This window comes from Fulmarus glacialis, unplaced genomic scaffold (genome assembly GCF_000690835.1).
Source record: "Fulmarus glacialis isolate BGI_N327 unplaced genomic scaffold, ASM69083v1 scaffold4355, whole genome shotgun sequence".
In the NCBI taxonomy this organism is placed as follows: Eukaryota; Metazoa; Chordata; class Aves; order Procellariiformes; family Procellariidae; genus Fulmarus; species Fulmarus glacialis.
Genome location: NW_009214760.1, coordinates 28110 through 47804, shown reverse-complemented (window position 1 = coordinate 47804; position 19695 = coordinate 28110). Strand labels below are relative to the sequence as shown.

At 37.4% G+C, this 19695-nt stretch overlaps 1 protein-coding gene across 1 annotated transcript in view; it reads left to right on the top strand.

Moving 5' to 3' along the window:
• Positions 1-1945: 1945 nt before the first annotated feature.
• Positions 1946-19695, top strand: part of RASGRP1 (RAS guanyl releasing protein 1 (calcium and DAG-regulated)) — a gene marked incomplete at its 5' end in the record, with an annotated part of 38993 nt that continues 21243 nt past the window's right edge. The window contains 2 exons of the mRNA XM_009578674.1: positions 1946-2115; positions 18598-18703. Coding sequence (XP_009576969.1) covers positions 1946-2115; positions 18598-18703 — 276 coding nt within the window. The remainder of the gene's footprint in view (positions 2116-18597; positions 18704-19695) is intronic.

Genomic DNA, 19695 nt, shown 5'->3' with positions numbered 1-19695 from the left:
GGGCGCCGAGCGAGCGGCTGTGCCCTCCTCGCCGGGGGAGCGCCGCCTGCCCCGGGTTCAGTTCACGAGCTGATGGTCACCGGTTTGTGGTGTCTTCCCCACCGCCAAGTAGCGTGCAGTGGAAACGCGGGGGGCTCGCCTCCTGCCGCCCCCCAGCACAGCTTTTAATCTATTTTTCGTGTCAAGTAACTGCTGCAAGGGGATCTGTTCTAATGAATGGTTAGTTTCAGATGTGTCACCGGCTGAGTTTTGCCTGGCCAGTGTTGCCAAGTCGGCCACAGTGTTATTGTAAACTTTTTGGGGGTGTGGACAGTTTAGTTTTTCTACACTCTGTTGCCAAGGCCTAAAATTTCTTCTGCTGTAACTCCTACTTTATTACTACTGCATTGCTAGGATCCTCTGCCCTGTGTTCAAGAGATGCTGGAATGAAGTTAGAAGAAGGGTTTAAGCTTGTAAAAAGAAAACCCTGAAAGCTGATCAGGCCCTTGCTCTTTTTATATGAGAACAGGAAGTCAGATCACAAAGCTAAGAGGGAAATTTAGAGAAAGGGGGAAGGGAGGAGAACATAGCCACTGTCAGCTTAACTACGGAGGAGCAGAGTGATGGTCACTACTTCTGCAGGGTCAGGCCTGTATTTTCCTGACTTTGAAACTCTGGAGGCCTGGGGTCAGCGTTGGGTTGTAAGTGACATCACGTGCAGCTTTGTGGCTTTCCCAGCATTCAAATGAGACAAATTTAAGGTAAGGCTTGAAATTCACTGCGATGAGGTAGGGTCCAGTCTGTCTTCGCAAGGCGTGCATATTTCCAACTTCATTCAGGAGTGCCTGTTTGTGTCTTTACCTTCCCTACCTGTATGTAATATGCACACTGGATAAGTTTCTATGCCTTTTCTTCCCGGGACTGTCAGTTTATTAATAAAGTCTTGCATAGTGTTCCAAGAAAAGTTGTATGAAAGCTTAAGATAGCATCTTAAAGATGCTGGAGTCACTTGTTTAGGAAGACTGTGGAGTGTAAATTGTCCCTGAGATAGACCCAAGTTTTGTTGAAACAGCAGTGGTTGTTGCCTTTTTGTGAACTGTATGGTTATACTATCAAATCAGATTTTGAAGTGGTTCCTGTTATTTGCAGGCAAAAATGTTTCAGTGCTTTTCTTTGATATAATAATGTGCCTATTTACTATTTTATACAGAATTATGAACTTGTATGCAGACAATGAACAGCCTTTAATATTATCTGTAAACATACACATTCTTGACATCTAAGATATTATATGATCAAAATACAAGCCTAAAACTAGGTACGTGCTTTATTTTGGTCTCTTTTATCTTTATTATTAAAGACATTAATTTAGTCATGTATGCAATTTTAAAATAACTTAATAGGAAATTATAGTATAGAATGGATGCAAATTAATCTTTTTTTTTTTTTAATTATGAAATACTCCACTGTAAAGTTGCACTGACATTTTGTTTACTTAATAGTGATTTTCCAAATGAAACTAATAAAGCTAGTCTGGCATTTTCCAATGTGTGTAATATTTAATTATAATTTTTTTCTCCTTTACTTTTGGTGGGCACACAAATATGTGGTGATAGATTAGTGCTTAACAATAGTCCTGTTACATAGTTTGAGAGTTTTTTATGCTTGTGCTGAAATCGTAATGTAAACATAACTCCCCAACAAAGAAACAAGACTTCTGGTAACCTTGGCAGATTATTCGAGGAGCTCTATAACCGTATGCTCTACAATCCACATTTAGCAGAAAAAAAAAAAGTCACTTACTGAGCAGTCTCTTTGGTGTACGTATTAAGTGGGAGGGTTATGTCTTTCAGCACCATAGCTACAGGGAGTTAATTGTCCTTTAAATCTCTCCTCCTTTCCCACGCAGTGTAAAACTTACCACTCAATCTTCTTGTATTTATTTCACTATTGTGCTTTCTTTTAGGCAACCTGCCCAAGCATGCAGCACTGCCCCTGAATCAGCACTTGAGCTGAAGCAGATCAGTCATTGTCCCAGCCTCTCAAATCTTACCCAGGCCACGATGGTGCCATTGGGGCACTTAGCCAAAGGGGCCACTTTGGAAGATCTTCTTGAAACCTGCATTCAGTCTTTTGGTGAGTGTCTGGATGTTTTTAGAATCGTATTAATTTGTTTCTGTCCTGGCTACGTTTAGGTGACTTACTAGTGAATGACATTGATTTATTAGTGGAGTAGAAAGGCGTAACTGAGAATTTTCTGTACTGTAGGTAACCGCGTACTTTTGTAGGTTTGTGGATCTGTTTATGCATATGAGTGTAATATATGCTAAGAGATAGTGTGACTACTGCTTTTTCTTGAGAGAATAAGAAAACGCCAGTCATCTATATTTTTATGTGTGGTTTTTGTTGTTCCTTCAAGTACCAATTTGGTAAACTTTAGCAAGTGATCATTAAATTTTGCATATTGCAGTAATATTCTCATAATGTGCGTAAACAATGTGTTTATACTAAACATTTTGAAATGAGCAAGGCTATTTTTAAACTAGGTGAAGTAACATTGGATTGCTTCTTGCATTGTCAGTATAGATTTAAAGTTGCTTCTCTACAAAAGGGAAAGAATCCAAACAAAAATCATAACTGTATACTTTTTTGAGCCTATCAGTTGTCCATTTGTCTTTTTACAATAAGAATTGTAATACATGGACAAGCATGACTGTTGCCTGAGCCCTATATCCCTAGTTTCCTTTTCCAACTTTTTCATTAGTAAATGTGTTTATTTTTTGTATTATTAAAATATGTTAGTATTGAAGGCACTCAAAATGATTCTGAATAATTTGCTTGTAAGTTGTGCATCTGTGCGTTAATGCTGTGTCTTTCAGTGCTATGAGCTGTTTCCAAAGCGTATGTGGCAAAGTCTTAGTTGCAGAGTAGTCCTTAGAAAATAAATGTACTTGAACACCCACTAAGGTCTAAAATAATTAATCTATATAGTTAAATAGTAACACATAGTACTGATCTAGTGATACAGCACATAAATACTGTACAAACAATGACTAATCTTTCACATTCATTGGAAATGCTTTTTTTTTTTTTTTTTTTTTACTTTAAAGCCTTCTAATCAGTATGTGCAGAGAAATGCATGTCTGAGAAAAGTTGATGAAACATGTAATTCTCAGTGGCGGTTTGTTTCTTTTTGGCTTCTTTTCTCCTTCATTTAATTATTGTAAAGAATGTATCCACTGAACTGCTATAAAGCCTTAATTCCTATACAAATGTCGATTCATATTTTTAGAAGTTTTGGTTCACTGGGAGTGACATAAGACATCTAAAGTGCGTGTAAGACCTTCATACAGTTTTAATATTGTGACTACTTGACCAATATTAATGTGTCCACATTTTTATGAAAAAAAGGTATTATAAACGTAACATTATAAAGCCTAGTAAAATTACTATGGTGATTGATTTCAAGTGGTGTGGGTGAAACCCTGAATGGGAGATTATTGTTGGCTTAATTATTTTAATACTTTTTTTAATACTTTGTGTATATCAGCATACACTTACGTGTTCTCAGATTCCTGGGCATCCATATATTATAAGCACTAAGGTGACAAAGAAAAGCAAGTGTACCTGTCCATTTAGCTATATATGCCTGTGAATCTTTCTAAAGCGTTTCATACTTCAGTTAGAAAATTTACCATAGTTCACTAAATTGGGTTTTCTTGAACCTTGACAAGTGATACGTAGTTCTAGCAAAGTGAATTGTAGTGCATCTGCAAACATAATCTTAAACTCACTAAGGACTGCTAGAATTATGATGTGTGCTGCAGAAATTTAGACTCTTCATTGAACAATTCATAGTAGTGTCTGTATTTGAACATCTTCTATGATATTATGCATGGTCTTAAGCTATGTTGAAATTTCCCAGTAGGGTATTTAAATAAATTGTAAAGTGCAACTGTTACAACTCTAGATAACCTACATAATGAAGTTCCTTAAAGAAGGTTCTTGTGGGTACCAACAAAAACACTGTGCAAAATTTATTCACATTGTCGTGCCAATAAAGGAAGAGGTGGGAAAAACTTTAATCTGGGAGTTTGAGGAGGGGTGGGGGTAGGGAGAAAAATGGTGGAAAACAAGCATAGTTGCTGAGTAAACTGAGTGATTGAGCACGTTTCTTCCCATGCATATTACTAAAGTAAAGCTATTACCCTGTACTCTAATAGTTCTATTCAGACTGAGGTTGTATCTTTAGTCTCAGATATGCTGACCTATAATATTTTGTATATTATTCTAGAAATTCATTATTGTGATCTGAGCAAGTTTTATTTCAGTATTAAAAATACAGAAACCCCCAAGACATAAGCACAGATTTCCTTTGTATATTTTAAGTTTACTTTCTGGAAAAGGCCCTTGATTCATTTGCTGCCTAGGGTTAAGGAGAACAATACACAGTAGATAGAGGATGATGCGTCACATTTCAGAATATATACTGCATCATGTTAATAATATACTGCGCTTGCTAATATTACACGTACAATTACAAATACAATTCCTATATAAAGTATGCAGCTGAATTTATGTTCCTGGACTCAATTATACAAGTTTGGAAAAAGCAAATAATGTGTAAGAGAGGCTGCTGTCAACAATGGTGTGTAAGGGGAAGTTGGCAGCCTTTTGCCATATATGCAGAGAGTATCGCAAGAAGGTCTAACCAAGAAGGTATTAAGAGTTAATACACACTTAGAACTGTGAAGAACACAAGTATAAGTTATTTATCTTACAGTGTGGGTAGGGGGAAAAAATGAGAAAGGGGGATATGCGAAGTTGAAGTTAAGAGTGAGGAGCCTAAGCTTTGCCACAGTGTTGTAAATGGATGCCAGGATGTTTTGTAGAAAGACAAGTTTTGTCCAGAGAGCTAAGTTAATCCAAAACCTATGCTAAGGAGGTGAGGAACAAAGATTGGATCTTGAAGTTAGTAATACTGCCTGTGGGTCTACAAAAGTGCTGGGTAGAAGATGACGCTAGAATGTGGACAGAATAGTGTGAATTACAATGGTGGTGTTATACCTGCTAATTCCAAAAGTAAAGAGTTAAGAGGCCTTTTGTTTTCTTTCTTTTTTTTTTTTTTAAAGAAAAGACTAAAAGCTTATTTAATGAAATTAACTGAAACATCTACTTTGGGAGGATTAGTGTGCACTCTTTCACCTCTCAAATTTGGTTGTCTTAGCTTTAACTCATGAATGATAGGCATGTGCTTTAGAGACAGAAACAGTGAGGGTCGTATGAGGTAGTGTGAAGTCATGTATATGATCACTACATCTGAGAGATCAGCATTACACCAGTGTTTATTCAATAGCATGATGAGAAGCAGATGCTGAAAGTAGAGGTTTCTTCAAGTCCCATGAAAGGTTGCATCAAGATGAGTAAGATGAATCATCCTGCAAATGAATTGCCAAAAGTCAAGGCAACAGAAAAGCCAGGATGTAAGCTAGGGCAAGAGTTCAGGAAAAATAGCATGATGAGAGGTTGAAGGCAGGAAGTGTCTTAGAAATGAATATTGGTCCTGAGATTAGGAGATTTGTAGAGATTTGAAATGGCTCTCATCAGTTTAAAGAGAAGATATTTGGTTATATAGGACAGTGATTCAAAACATGTTCTACATGACTTGGAAGATCTCTCAACACTATAAGTAGCTACAGGATGCTGTTACTGCTATGATCTGGATTGACAAGAAGAGTTGTAGAGTGCCAAGTAAATGCATCACATGTGATTGCCTTAGAAAAGAAGGGGAAGTGTAGCATGTAAGTGGAGCTGACAATAACTTTTAAAGTTGAAAAAGTGATCGGGTGGGAAGAAAGAGAAGTCATAATAGGGAAGTGGAGGAAAAGAGAGATCAAAGAAGGGAGGAGAGTGCACAGAGAGGAAGAACAGGAGGTAGGATAAAATGATTGGAAAGACTAGAAAATACAGAGGCTGTAGAAAGGTTAGATTCAGTGAAACCTCTCCGTCAGAGAGGTTAATTCTGAACAGAACGGTCATAAAGAGAAAATTAAAGGTAGATGTTTAATTGGCAACGAGATGGCTGAAGTTGTGAGTTCGGGGAAGCAAAGAAGTAATTAATAGATCTTGGCTTGGACTATGACAGCTTCAGGAGGGGGATAATTTATTCCGGAGGAAATCTTCATTACTGATTGTGATTCTGGAGTGGAATTGTAAGTAGGTCAGTGACTTTAACCCCCTGCATCCATGTTTTTCCATTGTGTAGTATACAAAATGCCTGGAAAAGAATGTACTTTTGACTGGCAGGCAGTTCTCTGAAAGTCAATATGGCTTTGCCTCCTACTTTGTTGATAGTTGTATAGACATTTATTCTATCAGCTTTGTTGTTGAAACCAACAGAGCAGAGTCTAGTTTGCTGGTCCACAGCCATATTTAATGCTGAGAGTTCAGTAGAACACAGGAAGCAAATGCTTAGTAGTACAGCCCTACTTTTTGCTAGTTCTTCTTATAGTAATCTTTGTGAGACTGCATAAATGCATGTTAACATATATTTAGTCCAGAAGGTGTTACAGATTAGAGAGGAAAAATATATCAGCTTCGCTGGATATCTTAATTTGTTAACTGTCTATCTGCTAATTATAAAAATGAAATAATAATTGTTCATAACACTTTTCACCCTAGGTATCCTCATGGTAGTGTGAACTTGATTTTCTGACTATGTGTTAGCAAGTCAGTTTCTATCCTAGCAGATATTTTTTTTTTTTTCTGTTTGTGCATGGTAAGAGGTCCCTGTTTCTTTCCTTTTACTGTAAGTGTCTATCTTTATCTTATAAATGTACCTTTCTTTTTAATCTTGAGTAAGGTTTAAGTGTGCTTATTTTTTTAAACAAATACACCTTTAAAAGATTCGATGAACTATTTTAACATGCATTCAATCTTATAGACCACATAGGGTCAGAGGGCCTTTTCCTTGCCCACACAAAACATTTGTTTAAATTGTTTTTAGAAGTGTTTAAAAACTCTGTTGCAATCGGGACAAAATATATCTTCAGCATAGTGTCAATTTGCTAGCTCCCTGCTTTGTCTGCAGTAAAGTCCTGAAATCTTACTTAGAACTACCTAACAAACAATTCCAAGAGTGCACTTGAAAGTCATAATTGATACAATGATAGTCATTTAAGAGCTGAGAAATCCCTAATATCTCAGAATTTTTATATTATGAAGGTATTTCTGTCCTTAACCTTTGAGTGCGAGGTCTTACTCATTCGCCTCTTACATTTGAGTACTGGAAGCATGTGTACTGTAGCACACAGAAAGACCTATGCTTATCCTACAATTCGGGCACTTCGGTTACTGCTAGATGAGAAGAGTGTGCTCAATGGACACGAGAAATCATGAAACATCATCTGTAAATGCATGTCACCACTCAGTGTCCCTGTGTCTGGTTTCTTAAGAGAAATGTAAGTAAAGGGCTTTAGGAAAGCAACTGAAATATTTCCCAGAGCATGTAGCATAATTCTATATGGAAGCTCAGCCACGATAAACTGTTTGCAGTGGAGTTAGTTGTGTATACCGCTATGTCAATCTTCAATATGAAAAAAAATTTAAAATAAGATTTAAACCCATGGCTACTACTTTTCAAAGAAGTTAAAAATCATAGTCTCAAAGATTAGCAATGCTCGTAATAGAATTTGTGTGAACCTAGTGCAATTTGCAACTTCCAACGGTCATAATACTCTTACACAGCTAGGCCTAAGAGTAGGTTGTGATGTAAGTTCTGCAATGTCTGATCAGTGCTAAACTAGCTTGTTGCCTCAATGTGTGATAAAGTGAGATGTATGTAAACAAACCTTAGAAATTCTGGAAATCGCTTCCAGACTGATCTGGATGAAAGATGCCACAGAATTGTTTTGATAGAAATCAGAAATCTGGTAAAGGTGCTGGTGCTGGTTGCCTCTTAGGTGCTAGCTGCCTAAAACTGTACAAGTTAATAATAATTAACATTTTCTAGAATAAAAAATAACTACATTAGCAGAGCTGTCTAGTTCTATGAACTGGTGATGTTTTTATAGCTCACTTTTGTATCAATATCATGCAAAAATATATTGAGTCTTAAGAATTCTTTGATAGCCAGGTAAGTAGAGCATCCATTTTATAAACAATGAAACAGGCAAATTAGAGTTCACTCATCAGGAGAACCATAGCCGTCTCCTCTAAAATATAGAAAATTTTAAAGTTTTATCTGGTTTTTCCCCTTTCAGTTATCTAGAAAAACCCACTCTACTCTTTAACGTAAGTACATTCTTCCAGTCTAGTTAAAACATACAATAGCTAGTAAAACAATCACAGTTCAAGTACCGAGTTTATCCTTTTACCAAATTTACCACATGTCAGAATTCTAACATAGAATTCTGACTCAAAAGCAGTTACGTTTTTCAAGGCATATGCACATCCACAGAAGGCAACTTTGGTCGTTTACTTTCTTCTGTTAGGTTTGCCTGAACAGTGATTTGGTTTTATCTCATGCTCCACAAACTTGCGGGGTTCCACCCCTCGCCCCTGAAGCCAGGCTGCATGTTGGGGTCTCCAGTCCCCCCAAAAGTAGTTAAAGTTTGTTCACAGTATTGTTCTGTATTAAAATGTTGTTGATCATTGTGTGTTAGGTAGTCTGGGTGCGATTTGGTCAAATACAGTGCAGAAACTTTAGTATTGCTTGGCAACAGAAACTATGTTAATGATCAATTAATGACATTGTGGGAACAGAAGAGTCATTACTGCTCTGTAGAATGCATGACATTGTGGGAACAGAAGAGTAGTTACTGCTCTGGAGAATACTAAGTGCTGTTTAGCTAACTATTAAAGTTAATTGTGATTGTACCAAAATGAAAATAGATTTCTTTTTTAACCTGATGTCTGTGGAAAAAATTTTCCCAAAGAAAAGAATCTTTAGATATCTTTATATGTATTTTAAAATTCTATTTATCTAATTTGACTTCAGTCTTTTCAATATAATTTTCCAAAGTCAAGAAATAAGTCATAAAAGAAAATGAAGAAAACTTAGGGTGCTTGCTTTATAAAGCAGTCTCCCATTTACTTATATTTACCACAAGGATATGACAGAAAATTCTATCTTCATACTTCTACTTAGAACTTCAGAAAAAACAATATAACTTTTATTTAGCAATGCAAAAAAGCTTAGGTAGCAGTAGAAAATAATACATTCTCCCAAGAATGTTGTACGAATTTAATTCTTTCTTCTCCTCAATCTAGGTATGAAGTTGAAGCAAGAAATGTCACTACATCTTTAGGCTTGCCCATGCGTTTTACTTTCTACGTTATTTGGTTTTGTTTGCGTGTGCTTTAGTGTGAAGCCTTTCAGTGTTTTGCTGTGTATCACCAAGTGTAAAGACATATTTTTGCATTGCTTTTTTAAAAGTCTGAAAAAGAAGGGGCTTCCCTTAGACTGTTATGTAGTTCAGTAGATCTTTCTGTTATACAGGACAGGCTGGAGATTAAAAGCTAAGATAACTTTCTAAACATGATACCGCTTTTTTCCCCCATTACTGAGGTAAGAAGGTGCAAGTGCAAAAGCTGGCAAAAGGCAAAGGTAAGAGAGTACCTGCTGGGAGCTGTTAAGATTACACTTGCATTGGAGATGACTTTAGGAATCCCCCAAAAATGCAGTTTTAATACTCAAATGTATATAGAGGTCACGTTAAGAAAAATTCAGTGCCTTGTGCCACCTATATTGTGGTGAAAGATCACTTAGAGATATGCCATAACATCTTTCTTTTGAAATACGGAACTCCTCTGGTAAAGAACAATAGTGTGAGATGTCAAGAGCTTCTTTTCTATTTTAACCTTTACATTTTTTTGGAAGAAGATTCACCTTCAAAATATTCACCTTGAGTATGGGCGAGATTGTCTTCTCTCTTCCTCCAGGAGAACCAGTTATATTTAATGTCGATCTCCAGTATGTAGTGTTACTCTTTTAGAAGTATACATTAAAAAAAAAAAAAGTACTTGTTTAGGTTGAATAACATAGAAAATTATCAGATACCTTTATTAGTAATATTAAGAAATGCCCTGCAATAGTACTTAGGAGGCGTTAGACACTTGCTCTGTGCTAGGCCAACGGATACAATGGGCCCAATAAAGCTTACACTTGAACACACGTGGGAATGTTACTCTGATGAAAATTTGGCATATTGCAGCTAGCTTGAATCAGCAATTGGGGAGCTGCTTCTGCATGCAGATACTTGATAGTACTACCTGGTGATTAGGTATGTTTTAAGTTTGGAGTGAAGCTGTGGGGTTTTTTTGAAACTTTGGTTCTTTTGGTCCATGGTGGACAAGAGATGTTTCAGTCTAAGGATGAACTGTTGTGGTTTAAGCCCGGCCATCAGCAAAGCACCACACAGCTGCTTGCTTACGTGTCGTGTTCCCACCCCCCCCCCGTGGGATGGGGGAGAGAATTGCAAGGGTAAAAGTGAGAAGGCTCATGGGATGAGATAAAGACAGTTTAATAAGTTAAAAAAAACCCAAAACAACCAAAAAACCCAAACAAAACTAAGAAAAACATGTGATGTGAAAAACCCTAATTGCTCATCATCAGCTGACTGATGCCCAGCCAGTCCCTGAGCAACAGCAGCCCTGGCAAATTTCCACGCAGTTTTTATTGCTGAGCATGACATGATATGGTAAGGAGTATCCCTTTGGTCAGTTGGGGTCAGCTGTCCTGGCTGTGTCCCCTCCCAGCTTCTTGCCCACCCCCAGCCTACTCGCTGGTGGGACAGTGTGAGAAGGCATGCCCCAACTGCTGGGTTAGAAGCTAGTTTGCCAGAGAGTCTGTAAACACTAATTCCAGAAATACATCTAGAAGTTAGAGCAAAGACGAGGAAGCTGAGGTATGTAAGGGAGGGAAACCTGAAACAGTAAGTCAGAAATACTAGAGCAGGAGTAGAATTGGAGCATGCATCAGTAATGAAAATCAAGGCCGGGAACTGGGATCTAAGCAATCTGCAATGTCTTCAAGTCCCTGAGAGGAAAGCAGCTTGGTGTCTGCTAGTCAATTACAGTTGAACCTTCGGATGGGGCTGACTTCGTGCTTCCTTGGATCTGATGACTGGCTGCCCCAGGATCAATCATGCAGTTAGAGAGAAGCTTATTATAAAACACTGCAGTTGCGGGATGAGTAAGTGCTAAGCATGCAGTGGTCAAATAGTGATACAGACCTCAGAAGTTTCTGATTCTGTTCTGGGAGTCTCATTTGTCTTATCCATCAGTGCTTATGCCAGCACAGTTGTGTTGCCAGGCATTACCTTGAATTATTCAGGAGTTGCCTGCAGCTCAAAAGCTGCACATGGCTCCAGTATCATGATTTAAAGCTTTGAAAAAATCTTGAACGCTCAAATTATGTTTTGTGGGCTTTGGAGAAAAAGACTGTTTGATTAAAAAGTTCTCATCTAAATTTGCTAAAATCAATATTTTAAACATGCTGTAGAACAATGTATCGGGGGGGGTGTTAACTTTTTATCTTGTTCTGTGTACTTGATCTGAATTTTCAAGGCTAATGGAATGCTTTCCACCCACATTTCATTTGGTTTCTCTCGAAGTACATTTTAATTTCTCAAAATCATCCCATTTCCCCTTGACAAGAGCTTTTATCTTCTTGTTTTCATTTCAAAGAATTACCCACCCAGAGCTCTTTCTGCAAGATGTAGCTTTCCAAAAGCTGTTTCTGAGAGAGGGTAATGGCTTTCCCTTGAGTTTTTTTTCCCCTAATGTTCCCTACCCTCACACAGTACAGTCTTATTATCCTTTTTGGATGCATATTAGACTCACTTGTGTCTTGGATATATCTGCATTGTTAATGAGTATTTGGAGGAACAGCAGTGGGTTCCCCCCTCCCCCCATTCTGTAGGAAGTTTGAAGAGGGAAGTAGATTTGGAGAAACATCAGGTTTATAGGGTTTCTTCTAATATCTGTGTTTACTTGGCTTGTTTAGGGTTCTGTTGGTGCAGGATTGATCACAAAATAGTATGATTCTTTCCTCTCTGGAAAATAGTGATTTGTTCTCATTTTAATTTTGGAGTTTTTCCTCCTATGACCAATTACTTGTGTAAATAAATTTATGTATGACTCACTTAATAGTTACAAGCATGTATGGACAATAAGCCAATTTAAAAAAAACAAAACAAAAAACCCCCAAAAACACTTTAGCTCAATTCCCTGAGTGTTTTGGTGCTGTCTGCTAAACATTATAGCATTCTTGTTGCATGAGGGGGGACATCACCATCCTGTATAGAATTAAATGTAAGCTGGAGAGTTCAAGACTTCACCTGCTTTCTGCTGCAGCTAAAATTACAACAATAATTCTTTTACCTAATTAGTGTGTCATCTTTGTAAGGACATTGTAATTAAGTTATGTTATTTCTGAAAGATATTAAATACTTAAAATAATGGTCTGAAATACAGAAAAATTCACTAAGGAGAAGTACGAAGTTCTACACTTAGGGTAATCTATTGTAAAAAACAGTATGGTAAAGTCCTTGATAGACAGCACTTCTGCAAAAAAGGATCTCAATGTGAAGATATATTTTAAAACTAAAAATGGTTTAATGATACTGTACCACTGCAGGAACTCTAAGGAGATAAGTGCATGCAGAGAGGGATGTGTGTGCTTAATTTTTTTTTTTACATATATATATTATATGTTTACATTTACATATAAAAAAAGTTATATATAAAGGTATTATGTACAGGATATTAAAAATACTATTCTAACTCTGATGCTAAGACCTCCTCTGGAGTACTATATTCAGGTTTGCTTCATAAAGGTGCAAGCTGCAAAGGGTTCAGAAAAGGACATCAAAGTTGACCAGAGATCTAGAAAACCCAGCTTCTGAAGAAAAAAATTGACAAATTTGGTGTTTCCTAGCTCAGAAGAGAGATGAGGGAAGCAATCCTTAAATAGAGAAAATATATTTTTTTTTTTGTGTTTGTTTTTTTTTTTTTCTGTCTGCTGGAGGTCGGGCATAATGGGCTTAAGTTGCCTGAAGTCTTTGATTAGACTGTAAGGAGAACTCTCTAATGATGGAGATGCTCAAGTGCTGGAATAAGTCACCTACAGAGGCTGTGAAAAACTCGTCACTGTAGAATTTTAACAACAAATTAAACTGATTCTGAAGTATACTGGCTTCGAGAAAGCTGATTCTGCATTGGAGCAGGGGAATGGAGTACTAGCTCTTAGCCCTGATTTCTGCCATCAACTGAGCTTTCATCTGTTATTAAAAAATGAAGGCTATTTCCAACTCAAAAAGTAAACACCCTAGTTTAAGTTGAATCTGCTTGCTGACCCTCAATGATAGTGTCATAACTGATGAGCAGGATGGTGGCTCCTTATGCATCTGATTCTGACCAAATGTGATTAATTTAATGAAGAGAGTTAAATGACTACCTCTGTTACAGGGTACCAAATTCCAACACGGCAGTAATAAGCCTGTAGTAAGAAGACTACTATGTGTTGTGTAAGTTAAGCTGAAGGGGAACAGTGTTTCCTATTTGTGAAGGGAAGTTCCAGGAAGTATCCATGAAATACTCATGAAATATTTCATTCAATTTTGGTTGCTTCTACCCATTCTAAGCTTATCCCGTAGTGCTGCACCTCACATGTGGGGCAGAGACATTGACTTATGGCTGTTTCAGTTCAATCACTAAACCCTAGCATGTACTCCAACATGGACCTCCATATTTCATACATGTCCCTGTATTTCGTCAAGGTCTTTGAGACCTTAAGACTTTAAGAACATCAGTTCCCCCAATTTTCAAATCACATGCTGCTTTAATAATCTTTGCAGATGTTTATAATGCCATCCCCACAATATCTTCTTTAAGCCACCAGAAAAAAAGCACTTTGCAGAAATCCTGAAGAATTCTATGCAGCACATCAGTATAGCAACCCATGACTTTCAGCTTTGCACTTAATAGGACTGCCTAGCAATTGCTTGATGCTTTCTTGCATTGCATTGTTTTTGGTGCTACTTTTTGATAACCACTGGGAGACTTTAGGGAGTTTACAATAAGTTATTCATGTTCCTAATAGCTTAGTCACTGATCACATGATCTCTGTGATTCACTTCTGATTCATTTCACATTGTGCACTAGGTGATAGAGTTGGAACCTGCTTATGAAATGAAGACAATGCTGATGAAATAACGGCCTTCTAGACCTAGAAAAACTGACTTTTCTTTATTGCAAAATTCAGTTCAGTTAAGACATCCTTGGCATTCTTCCTGTTGCCTTACCATTGCACTCATGACTGGGAAAGTCTCAATACAACGATCTTGTCTATGGAACATACTCTTCCTGTTAAGTGTATTTACCACAGGCTTGGTGAACATCGGGACCTGGTGAAAAGCAGGCAGTTTGCTCTTAAAGCCTTGCTTATTGGCTTTTGAGTACTTTGATTCTTTCAACTATTCTAGGAACAAGTGATACTTCAGTTATTTCTAAATCACAGGTTAAAGGGAGCCACAAATTGGATTGTGCAATAGAGTGGCTGATGGGCCTAGGTTAGGATGTTCTCACCCTTGTGTGTTCTGAGTCTCACATATGCAATGGAACTTTTGTAACTGTAGTTTTTAGTGGCTTTGTGTTACTACATAGGTAATAAAATATTTAGCCCTAAATGTCTTTGTGCTTCTACTCTTGTAGTTAAACACTGGAAGAGTATATTCAACTCCTGCTTCCTTGTTTGTTTCAGAGAATATTTATTAAAACATCTTAGTGCAATAAGGGTATTTACAGGAGGAAAAGCATGTAACCAGTGGGTTATTTGTATTTTGCTGCAGTGAAACAAAGCTAAGGCTTATGCAGTATTTTGCCGCTTTCTTTAAGGTAAATTGACTAACTGAAACACACCCATTCCACTTTATTTAGTATTCACTTAGTGGTTTTTGCTCAGCAGGGTGTGTGGTTAGAAACAGGTATACAAACGGAAATGAAAATGAGTCTCAAAGTTTTAAAACAAACTGCTGGAGCTTCAAGAGAATGCTGCAGAGGCATTCAGAGGGACTCTTGAATCACAGTCAGGAAAGCCCTCTTATTGGCTCCACCATTTGCACAAAGATAGTTTACCATAACTTTTGTTCCTTCCTTACACACAGCTATGTTTAGCAGGCTAGCTCTCCAAAAAGAAGTGACCTAGTGGTCAAAGATGCGAAAGACCCAATGACAGTTCTGAAACCGGAACTGAGCTGAGTCTCTTCTCACCTAAGACCCATTTTTACCAGTTTAACTCCATGGATTTTTTTGAATTACGAATTTGTGAAATACAAATGGAAGAAGAATCAGACTCAATATTTTTCTTTTCAGTAATATTTGCCGTATCATAGTGTATGCACTTGAAAAGTGCTTCCTTTTAAAATTGGGCATAAAGATGACATTAAATATTTGGTACTGCATGTGTGGGCAAAATCGTGTGCTGTTACAATTCTATGCAGGCTTGCTGTTCAGTGCTGAACTGTACTGGGAACCTTAAGACTTTTTGCTGCAGACTGCTTATTTTGTTTTTTAGACCATCACTAATACAATGTTTTTCTTTGTGGAGATGAGCCTTTTAGTTGGGTGAGGGAAAGGATAGCATAAAACTTAGTACTGCTTTAATGTGTGCAAAATAATTACATGTTGTTGTAGTGAAGTCTACCTGTGTTTTGAGATAGTTAAGTCTGGATGTTGTGAAGCATAAATGTACTTCTATTATGCAAGAAAATACATAAATGTGTTGACCTAATCACTAATAGCAGGCAGAACATACTGTTTTTCTCTTTGTAAAATGGAAAAGAGACCTTCTAGAGGACAGAAATTAAATCTGGAACCTGGTGTGCCAGATGGTACCTGTGTTATGTCACGGCAGAGGATATTGGAATACGCCCAGAAGAGAAACTGCTCTGAGGGTTATTTGCTGTCTTTGTCAGCTGGAGATGATCTATATTGAGCACTTCTGAAAAGCTGGCGATTTAATTACAGCTGTATATACTTAATAGTATGTGTGCACATAACCATTTGGCTTCCAAGTTAAGCATATATTGAACTGCTTTTCTGATTAAACAAGAGCTGTTGGATGGAGGCTCTGGCAGAACACCAAGTTTTGTAAAATGGATGAAAATTGATTCAGGCCTCTGTCTGCAAGGCCTAAAATAATTTTACTCTTCCTGAAGACACCAGAAGAGTACAAAATGCCAAATACTAAAGGCCTGAATAAGTATTGATTTCTGATGTCCCAGCCTTCCTCTGCAAACTTCCTGCTTCTCTGGCTGAATACTTCGCTGTTTTGCCCTCAGTGCACCTGCTGTAATACCTAGGCAGTTTATATCCCAGAAAGATTCTTTAGATGATAACTGAAATAATGTGAGAACACGAACAAGGAATGCATAAACTTTGGTTCACATAAAACTGAGAACTTGTGGTATAAGTCAAAAGGCAGCTCAAGAACTTTCAGTTACTTGGGGTGTATACTGCTCTCGTTTATGGGGCTGGAGGACACACAGACTTTCTCCTCACCTGTATTGCTGTAGGTAGAATTCCTCCTTACAATTTAAGTGTAACTACAGAAGGTAAGTTCAGAAAATGGTTTCTCATGTTCAGTGTTGAAGATCACCTGATGCATAAAGTTCTCATTCTCGGCTTGATAGTGCTGAGTGGGTTGCTGCATGTTCACATAGGTTCTGCCAGAATTTACTGATCAGGATTTTTCTGCTTGTCTTGCCAGAGAGGCTGGCTGTAGTAAGTATTTCAAGACTGTTTATTGTATTGAGTTTCCTCCAAAGTGAGCATGCTTTTGCTAGAAGAATGAAGTTACCGACACCAGGTATATGATACCCAGCACGTCCTCTGCTTTCAGGGCTTCAAACAGTCAGCTAAAACAATAACTTCACTTGTAAACTACAGATTTAGGCCATTCTGAGTCACTTTCCTAATGAACTACATCTACTCTGCATGAAATAGAGTCAGCCTGTCTGCCAGCTTAAATTTGATGGAAAGATAAAAATTTCAAAGAATTGCTTGTGTAAAAGAGAGACATCCAGATTGGTGCCCACATTGGTGTAGGGGCAGCTGTGTGAGCCCAGCATCAGTTTGATTTGATTTGCTGTCTGGCCAGTCAGCCTGGATTCAACCACAGCATGTATGGCTTTTGTGTAGCTGATAGCTTTAAACATGAGTGAGGAGTTATGGCATTGTTGTGGGGAAGAGAAGGAAGACTTTCAGGGGAGAGTATAGTGATAAAGGGCATGAATCGGACTATTATGGAGTGAAGAACAGAGGAGACAGATCTAGAGGAAATCAGGCTTTATTAGTTCTACTAAAGATCCAATGTATTGTTTAAAAGGAAAGGCCTGGGCTCTGAGGTTCTGTCTTCACATTTGGTACCTTCCTGTAGAAGGGCATGGAAACTCTTGCTCAATAACTAGCATGGATTATATTGTTTTGCAAGTGGGCTGAGTTTAATGTTCCTTTTTGGTGTTGTGCAATTTAAAAATGTTTTTTTTTTTCCCCTCTAGTAATAGATGCCATTTCATATGCTGCAAATCTACTGTTTCATCTACCTCTTTCATTTTGCCTTATTATGTATTGCTTCTGTGTATCGTTCCTGTTATTGCTATTTTAAGTGGTAATGACATTTATCCTCATTGAGGACAATGTATTTAAAATTATTCAAAAAGGTAAATTTTATTTTGTGTTTGAAAGGGTGTCTAATTCCAATTCAAGCTGCTTAGATTCCCTCATGGCAGGCTGTAGAAAAACATCGTCTGTTAATATTTACATTTTTTACTGTGTTTGTTACAGAAATGGAAACTCTTTTAAACATTCTGCTACATTTTATGTCCTTGGTCTTTTCTGAATACAGGGAAAAACCCGTAAGACCCAGAAGATAGATGTAGTCTAAAAACCTTCTTAAAGTGAAATCCTTATAACGCATAGTTCAAGGAAATGTGTTAGGACATTTATGTCCACCACCAGGAGTATGCATAGGTTAACCCCTGGGCTTCTGCATATGTTATATCTCGTTCCATGTGCATCTAGGTATAGATCCTAACCTGTGCGTATACTTTAGCGTTATGTATGTCAGCTGTACAAAAAGCCTCACAAACACTTAAGAATATTGCCATTCTGTTTGATAAGTTCAGTCATGCCACTGACTGACTGGTATGGATCAGTAACTGAATTCTTTTGCTCTGCAATTCATTAATTTGTTTCAAAGGTTATACTCATTTGCCTAAAGCTAAGCATTTAAGTGCATTGCTGGGCTGAGATCATTAGGTATAATTATCTGGATATTTTGAGTGCTTTTGAGACACAGCTGCTTTTTTGCTTGCCTCTTTTTTTTTTTTTTTTTTTTCGATAAGGGTCTTCCAGATCGTCGTCGTGAAATATAGTTGTTGTTATATAGCTCTCATCAGAAAAATGATGCACTTCCTAAGTTAGTAAGTTACTGCTATCTATGAAATAGCGTAGGTGAATGGGCCTGATTAGAATTAGTATTCTGAAAAAGCCTCTTGTAAGTTGTTTACTAAGGTATACCAAGATTTCAATATGAATACTCCTCCTTTTTTTCAGATTTAGAAGGAAATGCATATCAAAACAACCAGCTGCTAAAGATAATTCTGGCCATGCATCAATTTATCATCTCCTCTGCAGACATGCTCCAGAAACTCATTGATCTATATCCTTTATAATATTCACCCGCTGTTAAGGTAATGTTAGATAACTTGACAACTTTGAAATGGGTAAGTAGAGGATATTTAATCTATGGGTGTATTACTGTTCCTCTAATTAAACACTGTACTTGTTCTTTACAGTTTTTGGTTGTATAGTGTGTTTTTGTTTGGTTTAGGGTTGGGGTTTTTTGTTTGTCTGTTTGGTTTAGCTTATCATCCACAGAGAAAAAGATGAAACTCCACTTCAGATTTTAAGTAGGATAAATCATCCTCCATTGGCTGTGGAGGGAATATCTAGCAGGTGTTAGATTAATGAAGGCACCTCAGTTAGGTATTGTGAACCTGGGCCTAAGTTTCAGATCTCTCTCCCTCTCTCTTTCTGTGCTCCATACAAGTAGAAGAGCAAAGAACAAAAGTATAATTTTTGAAAATATTCTGATTGTATCACCTGGAGATGAAAATTTTCAACAAATATTATTTCTCACTCACACACTCAAAATTACAGTGCACTGAAATAAATCATAAGCTTTTCCTTCCTATTTGTTCCCATTTTGAGGTGACTGCCTGGACTCATACATGTGTGTTTCTGGCTCATTAGATTTTTCACAATGAAGCTATTAGATCATACTGACAATACTAGTCTTTTTTAGGAATGTTTAAATGTGGAATATATTACCTGACTTCTTAGCTTTACAGAATGTTTACTCCTAATTAGGTGAGCACAGTACAGGAAGCAGACTTAACGTGCTAAGAATCTCCAGCATCTCCAGCCAATTTTGGTACAATTTAATTTAGATAATCCTTTCTTCCCCCAAACTCTGTATCTTACTGGCTTTTAAAAGCAGCATCATTTATAACAGAGCTTTATTACTGTAGTATTAGAGTCTGACTGTCCTGCTGCTTCTCTAACCACAAGTGTTAGATCAAGTGTGCCAAGCTACAACTGTGGTGTAGTGTTGCATTTACTTAGGCTCATGTGCTTTTTGAAAATGGAAGA